This window comes from Cucumis sativus, chromosome 6, assembly GCF_000004075.3.
Source record: "Cucumis sativus cultivar 9930 chromosome 6, Cucumber_9930_V3, whole genome shotgun sequence".
Classification (NCBI taxonomy): domain Eukaryota; kingdom Viridiplantae; phylum Streptophyta; class Magnoliopsida; order Cucurbitales; family Cucurbitaceae; genus Cucumis; species Cucumis sativus.
This window is the reverse complement of record NC_026660.2, coordinates 7863831-7887289: the sequence shown is the minus strand read 5'-3', so window position 1 is coordinate 7887289 and position 23459 is coordinate 7863831. Positions and strand designations below refer to the sequence as shown.

Genomic DNA, 23459 nt, shown 5'->3' with positions numbered 1-23459 from the left:
GTTGAAGTAGTTAAAAGTGATGTGGTCGGGCCTGTGGCTAATATTGCAGAGAAGGCAATCGTCCCTACAAATTCAGTTGAGCAACTTGTTGAACAATTGTTGGAGAGAACCAAGAAGGCAAAGAAAAATTTGAAAGCCTTAAAGCACAACGTATCATGTCACACCCCGCCCTGGCACTTGCTTGCTTGGCCCGAGACGTGGCATGATGTCAATCGAAGCCATTTGCCTCCAAAACAACTTCATCTAACACATGACATGAAAACTTAAAACATTCAACAACGAAAGTCTGTTAATCTTGGAAATAATACTTTGAAACCGTAGTGTAGCCCATTTGAAAATCCTTTTTATGAGTACCAAGTAAAATATATTGAACTTAAAGATATGAATTCTTAAGTAAATATAGTAATGCTTTAAGTAAAATAATTCCTTTTATGATCAAAAACTAAGTTGGCCTAACAACACTAAGTTTAACATGCGAAGATCCACAATCTATACTTAGAAAAGTGGGAAGACATTTTGAAAGGGTAAGTCGAAAGACTTAGTGAGCAACGATTTAGAAAATAGGTTTTCTTAAACATTTTAATATAAAATCGAAGCTTAAATACATTTGTCAATAATAATCATTTCATAACATGATACTTGAAACATTTGTATAGCTTTTCGAAGATAGTCTTCCATAGCCACGGGCAGTATTTTCCACTTCGTTCGGAGACAGAACCGTCGTTGGGAACTATCCCCCTCCTTTTAAGCATTAATATATATACCCTTCTTGGTGGCCCATAATCTATAGGTTTGTTAGCCCTACCATTAGTATGGAGTTAACCACATGTATACAATAGGTCTCATGATATATTCGGGCATAGAGAAAACATTTGAAAATATTGAAATATCTTCTTTGAACTCGATCATGAAATCAAAAGATGATATAACTTGAACATCAGTGTCTAAATATTTATCAATAAATCATAACTTGAAATCATGCTTTATAAATCATTTTCACAAGCTATTGCTTCTAAAGCTTGAAAACATGTTTAATAAATACTTTAAAAATCATGGTGTTACTCATGTTGGGATTTATGTCCTAAAATTCGTTGATTGTAAATATAATTCATTGACCGTTATTAATAAAATGTGTAATAATTGTTATTAATTAAATTATTAGTTTTGTCTTAATAACCCAAATCCAATAAACTAACATCCTAAGTTAGTTTAATGAGTCTTGAACAGTATGTAAAGACATACAATGATCAATGTTCAAGATCAGCTTAAAGGGTCTATAGTATAGGGATAAGACTGGGTACCTTATCCTGGTAACACTGTGGATACGACTCACTTTGTATTTGATACAAACGCAATGATCCAATATGATTGTGATTGTGACTAATTTGTGATTCTGAAATAGGAAATTTTTTGTTGTGACTGCTTATATGAAACTTTATATATAGATAATATATATGTGATTCTTTTGAATTGTTGATATAGAAGAGGGGAGAGTAGGGAGTTGATTGGTATACCTTTGATTAGATTTATTATAGCTAGATAGTTTTTGGATAAGTCAGTTAGTTAGGACGTTGAGTTGAATTCATGGGCAATCTAATGGAATTATTTATATTGATTTTGTAAATGTTATCAAATATTCATATATATATATATATATAGTGAAAGGTTTATTTATATATATTCGAGTTTTGAAACTATATTTGATGAATATTGTCGGTCATATATATTTATGAAACTGTTGCTGGACAATTATACAGTACTATGGGAGCACAATACAGGAACAAAAATATAATTGAACTACAATTTTAAAAAAATTGAAACATGCTTGACGGTTTTTTAATGTCATAAACAATAAATTTCTTGACAGTTATTAAATGTCATGAACACCTATATTCTTATCGGTTTGTAAATGTCATAAACACTTATATTTTTTACGGTTTTTAAATGTCATGAACACTCTTACTCTTGATCGTTTTGAACTGTCATGAACTTTCATACTTTGGACGATTTTTAACTATCATCAAAATTTGTATATTTGATGTTTATAAAATGTCAACGTTCACTATTCTTAACGTTTTATCAACCGTCAAGAACTTTGGCTTTCTTGACGTTGGCTTCAATGACGTTTTTAAAACCGTAAAAAATAGTGATTCTTGATAGTTTAAAAACGTCAAGAGAGTCTATTTTTATAGTAGTGAACGCATTACACATTTTGTCTAGGCATCCTATATAAGCATTAAGACTTCTTAACGCATCACTCATTCTAAGCGAATTGCAACAACGTGTATATATATAGAAAATACCAAGTCATCTCATATTTTAATGTTTAAGAAATAAACTATTCAAACTTATTAAGAAATTAAACTTCATAAAAACATATCTTTAAAACTGATATTTTAATCTTTAGAGACTTTTACTAAAAAATTAATTGGAACCAAAAACTTGAATGGAATAAATTCTTTTACAACCATTGCTATAGGTCCTTACCCTAACCATGTAACCATAGAGAATCATTTTGTGAGGTTTATCTAATTTGGATGCATAAGAGTTTATTGAAAAATTAAATATATACTTAATTTACTTCAATTATTTTCTTACGTACAATAGGATCATTTTAAAAAATCACAAAACAAATTAAAATATTTATAAACTATAACAAAATTTTGGATTTTATCGATAGTTTTTTATCACTATAGCATATCAATTACTATTTATGATAGCATTTGTTATATGTTGTAAATATTTTGTAAAATCTGCTATTTTTTAAAATTCTCCTTTAAAATAATTAATATGATAGGATGTTCAAAAATATATATAACAATTCTTTTCAGTACAAGTGAAGTGGAAAGATTCATCGTAAACTTCGTAGTTATTAACACACTAAGATACCGATTAAATTATGGTCGGTTCATATACAATTGAACGTATGAAAAGTTGTGTGTAAATTAGAGTGTTGAAAGAACTATGTTAATATTATTACAAATTGTAATATTCTACAATATTTCATTTCGTATCAACGTGACATCCAATTTCTATAGTTGATCAACTCAAAATTAATTAATTAACTTTAAATTTATTTGACTAATTTAATATTCCTAAATGATTGCTCAATTTTTAAATTAATTAAACTTAAAATAAACATATCCACAGTTCAAATAATTTTTTAATTTTACATTTAATTCTCAAGTTTGAAGAACCTATTAAATAAATCAACGTGTAAATATTTTATTAAAACATAAATTCAAAATCACTATTAAATATGAATAATAAATGAATAAATTCTCAATCACAAAATTCTACTCACACAAACACAAACTACATCCAAAAAGATTTTAAATACATCATTGTAACACATTTACATGCACTTTTAAGTTTGAGGCTTTCCAACATTATGCTACATTTTTTTTAATCACATTAGTGAAACCTAAACAACCATTTTTGGGTTATATAGTAGGTGTTCTTTTAGGAAAATTGCACCAAATGATAAAAATATTTAGAAAACAACGTCTCATGGTACCAATTTTTTGCATGTTGCGAATATGACAAAATTAGTGATATCAGACGGTAATCACAGAACTATTGGAGGGCTATCAGACAGTAATCATAGAACTATTTGCTACTTTTGTAAAGTTAGAAAATGTTGTGACATGGGCTTTGCTTGTTAATTTGGTTTGGACTTAATAATTTCGTGTGTGTATAGCGCAATTGTAATACGTCAATAAGTTAGATCATTACGCATAATGCGCTCACCGTAATTCTCTGTATAGCATGCTTCAATTCTAGGCGATGAGTCATTGGTTATGATCATAGCATATAAGATGTTCACTATGTGCCTCTTCATCGTGTGATGCTTAAGTAATCGTTGAGTACAAGTTTTCCTATTGTTTTTTCAAGTGCAGGCGAAACAACATGTTTATCTAGGTGATCTAGGGTTGGACACATGTAATTGTTTACAGACGTTAGTTCTTGGATCCACTTATCATTTAGGAGAATTGAAAGAATTAGAGAATAACAAATGTAAGACTTGCTAACTACACAACGAGGGTCTGTAAAGCAAGGCTCGGAAGAAGGTGTGATGATGCAAACTAACTTTTCTTCAAGAAATGAATGGGGGAATGTCTATGTATTATCGTGCAACTAGATAATGTGATAAACTTAATGCAACGTAACTCACTAAACCATATTTATGATTAAGGCATGCTTCTCTCGAAGTCATTATATGCCACACATGGTCACTTTTGGAGATCCATATGACTAAGTACGACCATGTGAGCTATATCTAGAAGGATTTACTTACAACCCATATAGGCTTTCATGATTAAGGATTGCTATCTCTCAGTACCATTGTCCACACTTGCTCTCCTTTTGGGATGCAAAAATGTTAGAAATAACCTTGCGAGGAGAGATGAAAACACATTAATTAGGTTCCAGCTACTTTTTCTTTCGGGTAGTTGACAACTAACGCTGGTCCGTCGATGCAATTAGCTCAACTAACGCGATATAGCTTATAAGCAATTCTTCTTATCAAGAACTTATCATCTACCTAAACTACAACAAATATGATAATAGATGAAAAGTATAGAGATGCTAGACTAAGACATTATGTGTGTTTAAAGAATTACAAAGAATATAGGTCATAGGCAAATATACAATATGTGCAACACACAATATAAAGAATGTAAGCTTAAATGGGGGATAAGGACATGAAACAATGTTACAAGTTAGGAGACCAGGAGGAGTAGCCTTCTTCTTCTCTATCCCAACTACAAGCTCTCTAAACAAACCCATGCAGGCCTCTAATGGTCTATTCAGACTTTTTTCTCTTGGTGAAAACGAAGTGCTTGTATAGGCTGCTTTTCTGCGAGAAACTTCTATTCCTCTGAGTGTGTCAACGTTGACATTTTGTCATGTGAAGTCACATCACTCCAACTACCATCATTGTCTTCTAATGAGCTTTCCTCGCGCAATGTCGTGATTCCTTGCCTGGGGTTGTTAATCGCCAAGCTAAATCCCATTGCATAACCTTTGCACGAGATGTCTTGTTTGATTTGCTCATTTCTTCTTTTCCCACTTATCCTACATTTAAACATGATAATCGGGTAAAACTGGTATGACACTTATGTAAGTTGTATTTCTAAATATTTATAAATTTTCAACATGAGTCACGCGTTCTGACCATCTTCTTATACATTTTAACCTCATTATTATAATAAAAGAGAGTATAATAACGGGTGTTTATACGTGTCATCAGACTCTATTATTATAAATCTTTTTTGCTATTTTTGCAAAAGCCAATTTTTTTAAAACTACTTTACCTTTTAACTTTTTTAAATCAAGCTTATTTTTTTCACATTTCTTACAATGAAACTGTCTTTTATATTAGTTTTCAAGATTTGACTTTATTTTTAAAAACATAAGAAAAATAGATAAAAAAGCAACAAATTTAGTGATAGAGGAAGGAGATAGGCTTAATTGAAAAAACAATAAATCAAATAGTTACTAAATACAGTCTAAGTTGAAAGTGTTTTAAAAAAACACCTCAACAAATACGTAAACAAAAACAATTTTTTAGACTAAAACCATATTTATAAAATGTGTTTTATAATTAGAATATCTTTAACGGGGTGTTCATCAATGTAAAATAAGTTAAGTTTGTATAATATAGTAACTCATTGTTTGGTCCACCGACTTTACATGTTGATGGAGTTGAGTTGGTATATTATATAAGCTTTCACTTTTTTCTAGTATTTTCAATGGTTTCACCCATCAACCATCATTGACGATTACCATTATCACACTCCAAGAACCAATTTTGATCACAACTTTTACACGTCTAACTTCAACGATTGATTTCGGGTTTAGTCAACCAACTCCTATGACCAATTTTGGGCTTTGATAAACACTTTCGATATCAAACTGATCCAACGAAAATCAACTGCAATGCCATCTTTGTGCGACGAATTTCAAGTTTTGACAACAAACTCTAGCGACGAACTCCAAAATCAGTTTGTGTAACCAACTTTTGCCTCTAATGACCATCTATGACTACAAAGTTTAAAAGAAAAAAATCAACTTCAATAACCACCTTCAACTTTGAACCTTTGAGATAAACTTCAACAAAAATCATTTTTGATAATCAACACCAATGACAAGTGACAACCACCTCTAACAATCAATACTAACATTCACCTTAGGCAACCAAGAACGACAAAGACCATCTCTAATGATCAACTTCAACAATGAACACATCTACCAATCAACTCCGACAATTGTCTGAAGCAGCTAATTTCAACCACCAACTTTGTTGTTCATTTTCAACAACTAACTCGACCAATAATATACTATAAAAAGAAAAAAAAAGAAAAGAAAATGATTGACGAAAGTGCTTTTAAGTACAAATTTGAAATTGTTAGTTTATAACGCTTAATAATCGTCTTTTGTAATAATTTGCTATTGAAAAGTTGCCCAAGGATGGTGGAGTCATCTTTATGGACTTACTTGTCATAAGCATCCAGAAGATCGATTGATTCATAACAACATCACTACAATCAACGAAGATGTATTGTTTTTTTTTTTCATACTTAATAGGACTAACCAACTTAACTATGTTAAGAACAATACATTTATTTCAGTATGCATCTTTTTTGTTGACTATATACATGTGTGTATGCATATATGTATATTTATATGTATACATGTATATACACTATTATATTTTTATTTAATTGAATTCACGTGTGAAATTAGTGCTAATAATTTGAAAAAGTATGTATATATAGTTGTGGTGGAACAAAAAATAAACACAAATAACAAATAACAAAAGAATACTCATAAAATGGAGATTTGTTTTCTTAAACATTCAGTAGCAATAATGAATGAAAATGAAGATATGTTGCAAAATTGTTAAAGAAATGAGACAACATTCCATTGACTAGTAAAATGATGAGAGAGATTTAATTAAAAGAAACAGTGAGAGAAGAAAAATACAAAAACAACAATAGGAAGAAAAAGAAAATGATGAAACTCATAAAGCAAAATTAGGAATCAAAAGTTCTGATTTCTACTTTGTTTTACATTTTATTTATGAATGTTAGAACAAAAAAAATATTGTGGGTTAAATTATTATTGATTACAAGAGAGAGAAAAACCCGAGCTTTACACTCCAAATCATGACATATGAACTCGACTCCAAACACAAACATATAATGATATAAATTACGAGAAAACAACTTTACACTCAAATAAATTCCATAAAGATATGAACTCTAGACATGATATGTGAATTCAGACTTAGGATTTGAAAAACCCGAACTAGAAAGAATGCAAGTGAAAAGTAGAAAAGAAAAGAAAGAAGTAGCTTTTGAAAAAAGGAATCTATTACCTAGGCATAGCATGTGGATAAAGTCCAGAACATAGTCATATTGGCCCCATACTCTTAAGTCTTATACACCTTTCCTCTACCATATTCAAGTTTCCTTTCTCACTTTACTGTGTAAGATAAGATGCAAACAGTAATAATATCTCAGTTTTGTATCTAACTAATAATTAACACCAAAATTGTGGTACACAGACTAATTATAAATAGGATATTTAAACTGCCATACATTCTTCCATTCTACATCACTTTTGGTTTGTAATTATTTTGTGCCATGGACCCAATTTTAAAAACTTATTTTGCCAATTTTGTAATAAGCTCTAATTAAAAACATGTATAGTTCCAAAACTTTGTATGTATCAAATGGTTGTTATCAATCACATTGTTATATCTTTATTGAATGTTTGTATTATATTCTAAATCTACTATGAAACGCATAATAAAACAAAACCATGAAAATATAGAAGGTAATGTTGGTTTGCAATAACACTACAAATGGAATTGTACAATCTATCTTTCAATTTGGATGTGTTATATTCTGGAGAGTTTTATTCTTCTCTTTTGCAATAAGTTGAAGGTTCGGAATGGTTTGAATTTCAAAATGTGATAAACTAAAAGCATCCACATGTTGAGATTTTGCCATTAAAAGTAAAAGGAAATAGGAGTCGGGTAACAAAATAATTGGAATGTGATGAGATAACGTCACAAATTGGCAGAGTTACTTAATTCTCTTTTAGTGGCAGTTTGAAACTTTGATTGAGGAAGGGCTTCCACACCTTGGCTCTCAGCCGATCCATACAAATCCCACAAAAGGAAACCCCAAGAGATGGAAAAAAGATTTGAATAGTAAAGCTTAACTCATGATATAAAGTAACCATGGTTTTGAGGTTTTGGGTATGGCAGAGTGTGGCAGGAGAGACAGAGTTAACCATGGTTACAGAACGTGGGTTAGTTTCTCCTTCAGAACCGGAGAGGTAGGTTTGGGGTTTGTCGAGCTCGAGAACTTTACAGGAAGAAGAAGGCTGCCCCTGTCTCTCTGTATAAAATCATCAACAACACATCTCTCTTTCTTTGTCATTAACAAAAACATACAAAAAGGGAAATGAAGATCAACTTCTCACCGATTCTGTGAATCTCGATCCTTTCTTACATCCTCTCTTCTTCATAATCTCTCTTTTGCTCATTCTTTTGAAACCCATCTCTTTCTGATTTTGGTATGCTTTTCTTCTTGCGTTTCCACAATTTGCTCTGTTTTTCTAGATTGGGATTATCATCTTACTTTCATTTGTTGATTTGGGTTCTCGAGGTTTTTGGTTCTGTTGCCGGATTTTCTGTCGGAATTTGCAAATTTAGAGTTGGCTCTCCTTGGATTCTTTTACATGGTTTTGGATTTGATCCGTGTGGAATTGATTTTCCCCTGCATCTTTTGTGTTCTTATTCTTGATCAATCTTTCATAGTTTCTGGGTTGTTTCTGAGTAAATCTATTGCCCTAATCTTGATGTTCAATAATGGAAGCTCTTGGTATATTCTGTTTAGCGTGTATGTGTGCGTGCTGGCGGTTGGAGTACGCTCTTTGAAGATATAAATGGAAACTTTTGATGGTTCTATTCAATGTTATTGACTCTTGCATCTAAGCAGATCTTTACACAAGAGGTTTCTATTTCCAGATGGATTTTTTTTTGTTTTCATCAATCTTCATTTTAATTCCCTGTTGGGAGCTAGGATCGAAAAGGAAGGAATACATTCATTTATTAATGTATTGAGGTTTTAATTCTATGTCCACTGTTGAATATTTTGGTTGTCTGTAGGTTGTTTTTTTTTTGTTTTTTCAAATTTTTTTTTTAATTTTCTTCTGTCAAACTGAGATTTTCCTCCGCTCTTCATCGGTCAACAGATTTCGCTCTTTTTTTCTTTTTCTTTTTCTTTTTTATACAGTGTTTGACGAGCTGCTTTAGTATTCTTCTCTGTTTACAGCATGGAGCTCTAATTCTTCTCTTATCTTCGCCTTTTGCATTTTCAGATCAGATATCGACCAAAGGATCTGACTACAGAACCTTTTGAACTCAGAAGTCAGAACTGTGACGTCTTTTACATCTCCACTTCTTCATATTTCAACACTTATTTTGTACCTAAATTTTGATAACAATGGGTCTCTCCAGCCTTCCTGCCCCTTCTGAAGGAGTACTAGGCGTGATCCTTGTAAATACAGCCTTATCCATTTCTATCTTCAAAGGCATAGTTCGGTCAATCCTCCATGTTGTTGGCATCCATCTCTCGTCCTCGCCTACATTACCTTCATCACCGGATTCCATGGAGAATGCTCCTGAATCCATAGAGTTCCATCTTAACCCCAATGGAAGTTACATTGAAGAGTTTCGCAGTCGAATCCCAGCAATTCTTTTCGACAAAGTACGAAGCTGCAAATGGCTTGAACACGATTGCTCGGTTTGCCTAACCCAATTTGAACCCGAATCAGAGATAAATCATTTATCTTGTGGCCATCTTTTCCATAGAGTGTGCTTGGAGAAGTGGTTGGACTACTGGAACCTTACATGCCCACTGTGTCGAACTCCGTTAATGCCAGAAGAAGACACAGCTTCCTGCTTTTGGTGAGAGGATTATTAATATGATGGTTGAGGAACTTCTTACCATTGTACAGCAGCATAGTGTAGATAAACTTAAAAAGTGCATCCGCAAGCCATAGCATTTGTACCTTTCATATGCATGAGGAGTTGAAGCGTGATGAGTGTGGTTGGGTCTTAGACCCTTGTTATTTCATTGTAAATATCAAGCTTTCCGCTTTTTGATCTTTTTCCGTTTGGTGTTTATGCAGTCTTGAGACTGGCTTTTACATTTCAAGTTAATGCAGCTACTTCCCTTTATCATCTTTCTCATCGAAATTGCATTACTAAGAACATTAACATCTCTTTTTCCTGCTCATAGTTTCCCTCTAATGAAAGATTAGATGCCATATAAACGGATGAATTCTCAGAGCAGTCTCTAAATATCATTGGAAAATTGGAAACATATAATACATTATACTCAGCAAACACAACCTCAACAACTTAAAATTAGAAAGATCCAACTGAATGATAGTTACTAATGCAAGTACAAAACTCATTATTAAGCTAAGTCATTTCATAATCTATCAATTGATTCTCATAGCAACAGAAACAAGGCCTCCACTTTAGCTCATTCCAAGAAAAATAACGGTTTTCAAGTTTGATGCTAATTGGTTGCAACATTGCAGGTATTGATTCCATCCTTGCAATCATTTGTGAGATCGTTGAATGTTTCTAGTTGTTTCTTCCCTCTTAAGAACACCTCTGTGTCTACTGATACTCTCATATATCCATCAAATTCAACTGGTACACCATTGTTGAGATTCATTGTTTCTGTGTACCATTCACTGCCTTTGTCCCATAGATCCTTGTATTCATTGAGAAAATGCGTAGAGTATTTGTCTTTCAAGGGGTCGAAGTAGTCTGTGTTTGGTTCATTTGTAGCAATGTAAAGGTTTCTCCCATCCTCAATCTTGTCTTGCAATGTCGACAGAAGAGTATCAGGTGAAGTATCAGCAGCAAGATTTGGCCAGAGCTCCTTGTTCCTTGCTTTCTCCCCTCTTACTATGTGGACCGAGTCATAATCCCAATTCAATCTTGACGCAATTGAAGATACTATATCCATCAGACGTCTTGATTTCCAAATCAAATGCCATGGTCGCTTAACTACAGATTCCGTTTCTCCTTCACAGACCCGATACCAATAATTATCAGGCTCTGCAGATCCGAACTTTCTCAATATCAAGGCATCCTTCACATCTGCAAGTTTCATAGGTGTGACCCGAACGTCCTCAACAAGGTGAAGACCTAAACGATCTTTCTTTTGCCATTTCTCCCAATCAGACCAAAACTGACCCTGGTCCAAGATAGATGCGGACTCTTTCAGATGCTCAAAATCGAAATAAAACCTAAAATCTTTTCCCTCCTCATCTTGATTTGATGAAGTATATATTGATGACAGACAAATTTTCAAATCCATAACTAATGTTCGATTCAAATACTGAGCTTCACCTAAAGCACACAAGAAGCTCCACAAATAATGATTCATGCTTTTGCATTTATCTCCACCCATCTCATAAAGCAGGTACTTCCCCTGACTAAATGAGCCTTCAGACTCAACCACAGGGAGGGAATCGTTTACAACCTCCCCAACAACAGGCAAAGAAGAGACTGCCTGCTCTAGCTGCTCCATTTTCTTCTCAAAATTATGTTTAGGATTCTTTTTCCTCTTCCTTGCATTCACACCAGTGTGGTAGTCACCTATGCTAATGATACTTAGAGAACAATTCGCAGATCGAGTAATCACAAACCTCCTATAATCTTTATAAAAAGCAGCAATCTTCCCTTCCTTGGGCCGGAACCGCCATGCCATATCACAGGTGCTGTCGTTCGACCCACGAACTGGTTTCCCAAATCGATAAAAATGAATGTCCTTGAATCGCTCTATCGTAGTCTCCATCATCAAATGGAAAACCTCAGGGTCGCGACAATCGATGGGGTCATTGACATTGTTATTGCACTCAGCCGAATTTCCTTCAGTAGCAGTACCCAAAGCCGAGTTTTCAGCATCAATAATTTTGACAATATCAGTTTCATTGAGAAAAGTTGCAAATGCAGTTTGATTGGCAGCCATGAAATCCTCCCCAGTCTTCATCACAGTGCTATCAGTTTTAAAAGTAGCATTGGAGTTGGATGTGAGAAAGGTAGTGATCTTGGTGGATGGGTGAAAAAGAGGATCCTCAGGTTCGTATGTAGCAGCAATAATCGTAAAAATCAAAACCCCAACCACAAACAAAGTGAAACAAAGATTTCCAATAAGAGCAAGCGCATTCTGGCCCAGATTCTCTGGTCTAAAGCTTCCATTTCTGTAAAGGGATGACCGACCCAGCATCTTTCCGACCATCAACGTCCAAATCTACAACTATCAAGGAAAGAAAAAAGGAGAGGAAAAAAAAAAAACCCTCAAACCCAAATCGCCAAAACTCGTTTATAGAACAATTCACAGAAAAAAACGAAGAAAATGTCACAGATCTCAACAGAAATGTACAAAAACAGAAAGTAAAAAACAAAATGGGGGTTCCAAGAGAGGAATGACCAAACAAACCTCACAATCAGATTCCACAGAAATCAAACGAAAGAAAATGTCAATACCACAAGTACATTGATGTATTAGAAAGAAAAAGGGGTGAACATAGTAATACCTGAGTGTCAAGCAAGAAGAGGACCGGAGAAATTGAAGACCATAGCCTTGCAAGTGCAAGTGAGATGGGAAGTGAGAGGAACAGGGGAATGGTAGATTTCGCTAAGCCCCAAAAAAAGTCAAAATGAGGACCGAGTACTCGGCGAGAGAAAAGGGATGCATAATACTTCAAACTAAATTCCATCAAGTATATATATATATATTATATATATGTATGTGTGTGATTTTCTTACGGTACCTGTAGAGTCATATGATGCTTCCACGTGCCACGTAGAATGACGTGGACGAAGATGCACGATTTCACTTGTTAACTACATCTGAGCTGGAGCGGTTTAGTCTCTGCTTTTTCGTCACACCGACAGTGGCAAAATCGTAATTAACTTCAAGCAACTTTTATGCCTTCATTTAATTTAACTAATTAATTGTTTCATTCTTAGATTATAATTTATTTTTCTTCAATTATTTGATGTGCATATATATTTGTTTTTTTTTTTTTTTTTTCTTTTTTGTGGGAAAACTGGCTACAAATTCATTACTCAACTATGTTTAATACAAACATATTCAAATTTGCGAGATTTTAAATGTGTCATATTACCAAATAATTATATCAACTACTGACTTATTGATTTGTAAATGCTCTGACCTAAAAGTTCATGTACATTTTAACAAAATTATATAAAATCAAACTCACACTCAATATTTAACTTAATTAACGTTAAAAATTAATTCCATAATTTGGCGGAGCTCTCCAAAGTTACTAATTTTAGCATCGTCATAATCCACCTTCTTAAATAACTTAAAATCATTCTACTCTTAATGTGTTGTAACTGATCGTACCCAAGTACTCCAAATCCTTTCCCCACCGACATTTTGCTACCTATAAACAAAACAAAATGAGATTTTGATGATTACTTCTTCATCACAAAATTAAAGGAGAATAAATTATAGAGCAAGAGTCCTTGAACATGAACATTGTTGTGGTTTTTCCTTTTTTCCGCCCAAAACTAAAATTAAACCAAAATAAATTAAGACAGATGCTAGAATGAGTGCTCCTCCTGACGCCAAAGTTACAAGTAGTAGGAAACTCTCTTGCAATTGCATTCATATTGTTTCACATAGAAGAATGAGGAAAATGTAATACTCACAACTCTGAATTAATGCTATCCAATGACGTTTTAATTATGAGGAAAGGGACTCTCATGCAAGGATGAAGTGAATTAATTAAAGAGGAAGACAAGGATCTTACGTGGTCTGCCAAAATCTGCAAGCATCCATGAGAAAGGAGCTTGATCTTGAGGAAGAACTCAAAGGTGAATACACACAGAACACAAGTTTTTCACTCTCTCTAGAACTTCCTCTTGTCTAAACATACTTAAGTTAATCCTTCTTCAAACTTATTTATACTCTCGTCAAATCAGGTTAGTCAACATTACATTTTTTCTAATTTCAACGGCTCCTACTTAATGCATTACACGTGTTAGTTTAGTATTATTGTTAAACCAATACTTCATTCGTTCTTCATTCATGAATGGTGGTAAGAAAATAAAGAACTAAACAACGAAGCTCTAGGTTGAAGAGCCGAAGAGGTACTAAGTTGTGGGTGGCTCCAATCTTCATTTTCTATCAAAGAAAAAGCATACACAAACATATCTATAATAAAAATATAAATGGAAAAAAAAGAAAAAAATTAAGAAATTATCTAAAATATTCCAATCTTCCATTTCTCCTCCACATCTCCATAAAAAAAAAAAGGACAGAAAATACATCTATTGTTGCATTTCTTCCCTCTATTCACATTCCTTTCTCACATTAGTTCGTTTTTTATCTCTTTCAACTTTTTAATTCTCAAATCTTTGGGTATAAATATCTCATTTTTATCATTCATATTCAAGTCACGACAAAAGACGAAATAAGACGAAATGCTAAAGTGAAAAAGAAATCAGATCATACTTTTCTAATTTTTTTTTTATTTTGTTGTAAAATTTTTTATATAGGGTCTACGGTTTACAATAATTTGGAATTAATTATGAAATGGTTACTAGTAACCTTAATTTCTATTTTGATAATACAACCGTCTCTCTAACTACAACAAACTTGATTCCGTGTTTCCGATTAACTATACACACACACACAAAATTTCATTACAATTTAATAATACCTTTCATGGCAATGACTAAAGTGGTACAACTTCAAAACATGGGGCATAAATTGTTATATATTAAATATAGCAATATTTTATTGAAGATTGCAACCTCTAAAAATGTGGAACAAACCTGGGAAGCTACTTTACTGAATATGGTGAACCGAATTTAAGTCTAACATTCCCACACCCTAAGAAAATGTTCACTTGAAACTAATGAGGTCAGAAGAGAACTTAACTTCATGTACAAAATGATAAATATTATGTACCAGAGAGATCAGAATCCAAAATATACAATCTACTTATAATGTCTCTAACATCATCAGCAATGGAAGTTAACGTCAGTGAAAATCCAACTCCAAACTCACTTTCTTTTTCTTTCTTTTCTTTGGCTTCTTTCCTAATTTACCTTAGGAATACAGAAGTACAACAGAATAGTCAAACCAACACTTACCTCCTAGAAGAAGAAGAGAGTGGACTGTCGAGAAGACATCAATGAAAATGTACAATATGAGGCTTGTTCCATACGCGATTTACACGGTGTTTAATCTCCTCTGAACCATTTCCTGCATTAATCTCTTTGCGGTTTCAGCTGCTTGATCTATGCCGTCGACTTCTGCAGCAATCTTGTAAACAATTCTCTCCAGATCTGCAGAGCTCATTCTCTTTTCCTGAGGAGAATCTCTGAGCAAATCCAGAAGCCTGCGAGCTCTCTCTTGAGCTTCAGTTGTGCCTTCTACAGTGAGTCTCAAAAGGCCAGGGATTGCACCTTCTTTCAAAATGGGTTCGCGGTATGTCTCCCGGCAAGTCTGGCACATGGAAAGCAAAACTCCCACGGCATGCTCGGTGCTCACAAGAGATCCATCTTCAATCGTTTGTACTAAAGTTAGTATTCCACCATCTGAATTGGAGATTGCAGTTCGCCCTTCTTCAGAGTTGGAAATTATCTGAAGCAGAGACGTAGTCTTTTCGGCAAACTTTGAATGTTTCTTGCATTCTTTGAGAAGGTCAATTAGAGGGGCGACTGCTCCAGGATCAAGCATCATAGAACTGCTTTCACTTTCAGTGCAGGCGGATAAATAGTATAGAGCTGTCACTGCATCAACTTTAGCTTGAACGCTTCCAGAAATAAGAATCTGAACCAGAAGGGATGTAGCACCGGCAGACAATATGACCGGTTTATTCGATGTAGCAGCTGACAAGGTCAGGATTGCTGCAGTGGCTAACTCCCTCAAACTAAGGTTTTGGAGTTTGAGTAGCTCTAGAAGTGGGGGAATGGCACCAGCTGCAACTATTTTAATCTTGTTCCTGATAATAAAGAAATAATACAAAGGATTGAGACAGAGGAATGGTAGGTTCAGTTGTAAGATGTCCTAAAATTGAGTCTAAGAAGAGAATCAGCGTATGACATAAACACTGCATATTCAAATAACACGTGTAAGGCAAGAGTTCTTCTGATAAATTTAGGAGTCATGGCACCCAAATGGTTATTCCTTTAAATAACACGGCATTACATGAGGAGAAATAATATTAGAATAGATGAAATCTGTACAACCAAATCTACATAATGTAGCTACTAAATGCTAACTAGACTAAAACTTAAATCTAAACAAGCACATCCACATCATAACACAAATCTGAGTATAGCTCAGTGGATAAAATAGTTACTACCATTCTTAAGATCAACAGTTCAATCCCATAAATTTTTGAACTCAAACAGAAACATAATCGTCCTAACATTTACGGTGCCCGAAGCATATTAATCATAATGATCTACAAAAATAACAACGTCCCTAACTTCCATCGGCCTAAGAATAAGTTCAACAAGAAAATGAGCAGTGTACTGAAACTTCCAGTTAACTAAGGTGTCAAGAATGGGATATTCTAAAATCAAAACCAAGCTCGCTGCATACTGAATCTATATAAAAAATTTGAGTACCAGAGTATAAATCAGATTTTTGCTGGGAGACCTTGATTTTATACTACTAAATGGAATTGTGCAAAAGGGCAAGAATGAAGAGTCGAGTGAGAGGATGTCTGAAGTAACAAAATGGACAGGTTTTGAATAAAATGAAATTTCGAAAAGCCCATTTCGCACACCTAAAATTACAACATCATAAACCTCCTGATTGATTAAGAGAAGAAAGAAGGGTAGAAATCGGAAAAGAGGAAATGGGCGAACCTTTCATTGCGGGAAGCGAGATTGAGGAGGGCAAGAAGAGAGGCTTCACGGGCATCAAGATTGGGAGAGAGAAGCATGCAAACAAGGGGTTGAATGAGACTGGAAGCTCCGAGGTTAGAGCGAGACTTGGGGGAAGACTTACGGGCGAGGTTCCTCAAATCTTTAGCAGCTTCGATACGGGAATGGAGGTCGCCATGGATGAGCCTTTGAGAAAGCTGGAAGATGAGAAATTGCTTCCGGTGATTGGAGTTGGAGATTTGTGAATCTGATGTATCAAAAACAATCTCATCTTCTACTTCTTTCTCTTCTCTTTCCTCTTGCTTCATCCCTCTTCTTCTCTTCCCACGCCTCCGCCCCTCTCTCTCTCAAACTCTCTTCCTTATTATTATTTTAATTTATATTAACATTCTTTCCCTTCCCATCCAATTACAATCTCTTCATCTTTATTTTATTGCTTTATATCATATTCCAACATTTGTATTATAACCTAAACTTTCAAATATGTTTGATTTAGTTTCAAATTTGAAAAAAAAAATCTTATTTTGGTTGATGCATTCCCTTAGTCCCTTTTATAAAAAAATTAGAATTTATATTCATCCTATTAACTAAATTCATAAATAAAAAAAAAATTGCTAATTTACTTTATAAATCATTTATGTTAATACAAAAATTTACTTTATAAATCTTGTAGGTTAATACAAAAACTTAATTAAGACACTTCAATCAAATAAACCCAAAAACAAATTTTGTTCTTTTTCTTTTCCAAAACTCAAATTTCTCACATTCTCTCCTCCGCTCACACCCTTTGTTGATTTATTTATTTTTCAAATTGAAATCTGGAAGTAAATAAAAAAAACATTAAGTAGAATTTTTTAAAAAAAGTAAAATAGAATTGTTATATTGGTGTTAACATCCATGACAAAATAAAATAAACACAACACATGTATAAGATAAATATTTTCATAATAAATCTCTAAACCCAAAAAAAAAAGAATAAAGATATGCGGGGAGAGAAAAAGGCACCTCATCAATGAATCATAAAATATACTAAACTTGAGGTACTAAAAAAATTGTATGCATATGAAATTGCATCTAGCATATGAGTTGAGAAAGTGAAGTACATGTCAAATGCATTTGAATGATGACGATCAAAATCATGAAGATAAAATGGCTTTTCCATCAAAGAGTTAAGAGAATCTTAACAACATGGATCAAAATTGTTGGATTTTATGTCATAAAACTCGTAGATAGTAAATGTAATTTGTTTACCGTTATTAATAAAGTGTTATTATTATTATTTCAATAAGCGTTATTGATTATATTATTAATTTTGTTTTAATAACCCAAATCCAATAAGTTAACATCCTACTTTATCTGATGAGTCTTGAATAGTATGTACAGACATACATGAATCAATGTTCGAGATCTGCTTAAAGAGTCTATAGTATAGGCATAAGGTTGGATACTTTATCGTGGTAACACTATAGATACGACTCACTTTGTATTTGATACAAACACAACGATCCAACGCGTTCATGTAGGTGATATGTGAGTGAGCTTATCTATGCAATGAGTTTGCATAAGACCAAACCATGAAATAGTAACTACTAGATGTAACTCCATTAACTAGTTAGATTTCTATTTCATTACAATGACCTAATATAACTTAATCTTAATTTTGAGTATATTATGAACTTCTCTACTCATGAGAAATTATCCTTTGATTTGTATGGGTGAGAGTGACCAAATTGCCGACTCAATATGCTTATCATTTTGAGACCAAGATCAAGTGGGAAGTTGGGAACATAATGTAAGGCACCGACCGTATATAGTCAATGCTGAAAGTCCTTGTGATAAGAATGATACATGAGCAGAAATCCTGATTGTGAAAGTGTTAACTTCAACCAAATCGCGATAAGAACCCTAACACCAGGAGGGGGTGCGGCGATTGGTCGAGTAAAGTCAGTCTACTTCACCTAGGGACATTGATGTGATGCAAAAGATAGTAGGTCAACGATTGATGGGTCTCAAACGTCCAACATGAATTCAAGATAAGGCGTGTTAGAGGCACGTGACATTTTTGGATTGGGCCACTTTTCGCCGCCTATTAGGAAAATTATTTCAGTATAGAGACCTTCCTAGAAAAATCTATAAATAAAAAGTTTGAGTCATTTGAAAATACTTCTTACCCTGATCTTGTTAAAAGAAAGTGAATTTGAAGGTGCTTAATATTCCGATAAGGATTCCGAAACTAGCAAGCGGACTTTGCCCAAAGAAGCGAAAGGGCCCACTATAACAGTGAGTGGTTTTCCTACAAAAAAATTGAAATAAGAAAAGAGTTTCTAGCTCTTATTAATCCTTTACTAGTTCCTTATGAATTCATAAATGATGTGAAATTTTTTGCATGTTTTCCACCACTCATCGTAAGTGAGTTCATCGATGAAGAAAATGTGTGACAATATGCTCTCTAAATAACTTAAGGTTGAAATGGGGTGGTCTAACATTTTAAATATTGCACCATCACATGTTGAATACTGACATCCAATGTTATGTTTTGAGATAAGCTAACCTTGTACCCTGGATGATGTGATGTCTTACCCTTGATGTGTGATCTAGGGTAAGATACTTTTTTCTTATTGTATGATCTGGAATAAAATGTCCTCTTCATGTTGTGTGACCTTGAATAGGATGCCTCATACTTACTATGTGATCTAGTATGAGATGTCCTCTGCTTTTTGTGTAATTTGGCATTTGAAGACAGATAACGTTATCAATTGAAGATATAGCTCGCCTAATCAGACATTGTTATAGAACTATAATCTAGAAGACTTTGCTTATAATACTTATAGAACTTCTCATTTAAGGACATCAGCCTCTTAGTGTCTAATGTTCGCACTTGTTCACCTTTCAGGATACAAATATTGAAAGTATTCTCACTAAGGTGGAGCCTGTTGCCAAAATTCTTCTTGTGTGCACTAGTCTTATTCTTGCTACTTGCCTTCTTAGGTAGTTGCCGATTGACACTGGCCAAGTGATGAATATAACTTAATTAATGCAATAAGAGATATAAGCTAGACTTCTTGTCAAGAACTTATCACAAACCAAACTATTAATAACACAAAGATAGAGGAATGGTAGAAGCATGGATGAATTGAAAAGTGTATAAACATGTAATATATATATATAGAGAGAGAGAGAGAATGTAAGCCTTATGCCATTGTACAATATAAATAACATATATTACAATGAAGTGCAAAAATAGAGAGAGAAGAGTGGAAAAATACTACAAGTTAGGAGGAAAACTGGGGGGAGGGGTTCCTCTCTTCTTGAACTATAAGCTCCCTAACTTTCTTATTCATGTTCCCAACTGGTCTATTCGAGCCTTCTTTTCTTGGTGAGGATGAATTGCTTGTATAGGTCACTTTTCGACGGAAAACTTCTATTCCTCTAAGCGTGTCAGCACGAACTCTAACCTTGTGAAGTCATATCATTCCAACTACCACGATAGCATGACCTCGCTAAAGAACGAGGTCTGCTAGTCGACCGACTGGAATTATTTAGAGAAACCCACGCTATGAGTGGAGAATTCATTTCGCAGGCGGCTGCAAATGCACATGTTAGTTTGAACTTGATTTTGTCTAAATTATGTACTTACACTTCTCCAATTTAACTTACATAAAATTTTATTTGTTGTAGGGTCAAGTGCTGGAACTTCAGTCCCAGCCTACCCTAGAGAGTTCTCGGCCACTCTCTGAGGATGATATTTACGAGATCATTTTGGATAAGCGCGTCTAGGCTACTCAAAAGGTCTTGGTTGGGGACTCAGATCCAAGTCCTGCTAGCAGTTCTTCGACCACTTATTCGCATTCTACAACGGTCGAACAAGCTAATGCAATCCTCAATGAACAATAAAGACTTGAGATTCAAGAAACTAGACGCATGATTGAAGAGTAGAGAAGGTTGTCCAAGATGTAGTCTAAACAAATGGAAGAAATGATGAAGAAAATTGAAGAAATGATCGTACACAGGGAGGATTGTGAGGCGTCCGCGACTTTCTTGTTTTAATTTCCTTTTTCATGTCACTTTTTTTAACAAATTTGAAAGTGTTATTGTGAGATTTATCTAGTTATAATACAATTTCGATTTGAATATATTATTTACTATTTTGATTGTTCAGCTTTTATTTAAATTAAATTAAAATTGAAATATAATCGAATAAAAACTACAACTGAAACAAAAAAAAAAATTAAAATTTAAAATTATTAATAATAATAGTAATAATGTAAAAAAAAAAAACTTTAAATACCATTCCCGATACAGGTAATGCGTCGGAAAAAAGACCTTATTCCTTACGCATGAAAGATGACGTTGGAAACAAGTTTCACGACGCAACGTCGGAAAACACCTTCTCTTAACATGACAAGAATGTCGGTAGAGTCCAAGAGGTTACCTAATGCATGATCGACGTCGGTGGAAGAAACATCGAAAGAAATGAAGTGTCATGCAGTCTCGTGGTACGTCAGAGATAGGTCTCCCGATACAGTTTTACCGACGTTCGTTCCAATGTTGAAGAATACATCGGAAAAGCTTTTTCCAACATTTTTCTTAACCTTCCCCGACGCTATAACGTCGGAAAGATACCAAATTCTTGTAGGAAGCTAAAGTTAGGCATTTTAAAATGAAGAAAACTAAGCATTTTGTGAGTGACTTTCGTAAAAATAAAATAAGTATTTTATGAGTGATTTTATGAAAGGAAGAAATATTCAAAAAGCTTTCTTTCTCTATTGAAATATTTCTTCTGTTTTATTGATTCCTGTGAAATAAAAAAGAAACAATTTGAATATCGAGTGGGATTTTTTAATGAATCAATGTTGTGTTGTACGCGTGCATTATTATAAGTTATGTTGTTGATGTTAATGTTGTTATTTGAAAAGAAAACTAATATTTCTTGATTGTTGATTGTGATACTTGTATCTGAATAAATCATTAGTCTTATTTCTATCAATGAGATAACTATTATGTGGTGTGCACATAATGAGTAAAGGCGTTGAGTGAACGGCCTATGCAACATGAAATGAACCAAATTTTTTTTCAAGAGATGCTAATGAGATGAATCCCGAGTCTATGCAAGGAAATGGTTCATGTTCTTGATGGAAAGAAATAAGTAAACACTAATGTGTAATTTATATGTTTTATGAAATGAAGAGATGGATTAAAAAATTACCCTAAATCCTCTGTATATTCTCATAAACGAACATACATATGCACAACACCGTTATCGAATTAGTTTTCCAAATATACAAAACATCATTAATGATATAAGTCGATTATTGATTGAATTGTTTGCAATTACACTAACTAAGATCAAATGTTTGTTTTATCCTTGTAAATACATTTGGTACCTTAAGTACTATTGTTCCTCTAATGAACAATATCTTTATGATCCAATCATATAAACCAAGTCTCTCCCTCTCTCGGGGCATGAGAGGGTGCAACCCCAATGTGAAAGTATCAAAATTAGCACTTTTGTATGTTTGGCCCAAAGAATCACGAAGTAGGAGCGAAGAACCTCACTCTGCAGACCAACTTACCTATTTGCTTAAGTGCCCAAAATAGTAGACTTATTGAATCAGCCACTTAGGTCAAATCAAAGGATGAGTCTTAGAAGTTCACAAGTCACTCGAAATCGTCTAATGAATGGATGTATAAAATGAGATATAGATTTCACAATCTAATCTTATTATTATACAAACTTTTTGTATAAGATATCTTAGGTGGAGACACAACAATTTGGATCAAATCATTTTTATTAATAAAGGATTGTCACCACATAAAGTACCTAGACATATCCATATATCAAACACCCTTTAGATTATCTTTTGAGTTGAACATGATCATATGTCAACCACATTTTCTTAAGTATAAGATTAACAACATTAGATATTAACTGTACTGAATAAAATAATATTGCATCTAAATCAAATAAATAACATTAGATATTAACTGTTTGACAAGTTTTCCCATGCTCTATTGCTTCTTGGGTTCAAAGAGTCTAAATCAGAATACACTCTCTTTGTTTGTGGTTCTTAAGGCAATTTTTGTGCTGAGTATATGTTGATGACATTATTGTCAACTGTCAACACTCATTATTGCCTTATCTCATGACTTTGATGTTTCAAAATACCATCTTAATACTACTACTTTCAAGCTTAAAGAATTGAGGTCGTTGAGGTATTTTCTAGGTCTTGAGTTAGCAGGGTATTCCAAAGTAATAATTTTGTCATAGAGACCTTACACATTACTGCTTCTAGAAGATATCCAGCTTCTTGCTTGTGAACCATGTCCCATGCCCTCTTCCTACGGATCCAAAACTCAAATTGTTCCAATCAAGAAGTTTTTGTTAGATGATCCTACCACAAATTCTCATCTTACAGGTTGCTCCTTTTTCATCCATATATCACATTTGTCCATATATTGAGTATGTAACTCAACCACAAAA

The 23459-nt window shown here is 33.7% G+C and overlaps 3 protein-coding genes and 1 long non-coding RNA gene across 7 annotated transcripts; 1 reads left to right on the top strand and 3 right to left on the bottom strand.

The window, feature by feature from the left end:
* Positions 1 to 4563: 4563 nt before the first annotated feature.
* On the bottom strand, positions 4564 to 7994 carry LOC116404369. Its single transcript, XR_004217211.1, has 2 exons — positions 7382 to 7994; positions 4564 to 5076 (listed from the first exon to the last, which is right to left on the bottom strand). It is a non-coding gene; the product is annotated as an uncharacterized LOC116404369 (long non-coding RNA).
* Positions 7995 to 8335: 341 nt separating this feature from the next.
* LOC101216645 (probable E3 ubiquitin-protein ligase XERICO) lies at positions 8336 to 10268 on the top strand. 3 transcript variants are annotated; one of them, XM_004139941.3, is made up of 2 exons: positions 8336 to 8589; positions 9397 to 10268. In XM_004139941.3, the coding sequence occupies exon 2, from the start codon at positions 9522 to 9524 to the stop codon at positions 9987 to 9989; it is 468 nt and encodes a 155-aa protein (XP_004139989.1). In that variant the 5' UTR covers positions 8336 to 8589; positions 9397 to 9521; the 3' UTR covers positions 9990 to 10268. The 3 variants fall into 3 exon arrangements, with proteins under 3 accessions (XP_004139989.1, XP_031742533.1, XP_031742532.1); XM_031886673.1 differs by having other exon boundaries at positions 8358 to 8503; XM_031886672.1 differs by having other exon boundaries at positions 8374 to 9029.
* Positions 10269 to 10349: 81 nt separating this feature from the next.
* LOC101217823 (hypothetical protein) lies at positions 10350 to 12830 on the bottom strand. 2 transcript variants are annotated; one of them, XM_004139945.3, is made up of 2 exons: positions 12640 to 12830; positions 10350 to 12353 (listed from the first exon to the last, which is right to left on the bottom strand). In XM_004139945.3, the coding sequence occupies exons 1-2, from the start codon at positions 12820 to 12822 to the stop codon at positions 10605 to 10607; spliced, it is 1932 nt and encodes a 643-aa protein (XP_004139993.2). In that variant the 5' UTR covers positions 12823 to 12830; the 3' UTR covers positions 10350 to 10604. The 2 variants fall into 2 exon arrangements, with proteins under 2 accessions (XP_004139993.2, XP_011656892.1); XM_011658590.1 differs by having other exon boundaries at positions 10350 to 12359; positions 12640 to 12808.
* Positions 12831 to 14854: 2024 nt separating this feature from the next.
* LOC101218296 (U-box domain-containing protein 45) lies at positions 14855 to 17347 on the bottom strand. Its single transcript, XM_004139947.3, has 2 exons — positions 16961 to 17347; positions 14855 to 16086 (listed from the first exon to the last, which is right to left on the bottom strand). Exons 1-2 carry the CDS (start codon positions 17284 to 17286, stop codon positions 15312 to 15314), a joined length of 1101 nt encoding a protein of 366 aa, XP_004139995.1. The 5' UTR covers positions 17287 to 17347; the 3' UTR covers positions 14855 to 15311.
* Positions 17348 to 23459: the final 6112 nt, after the last annotated feature.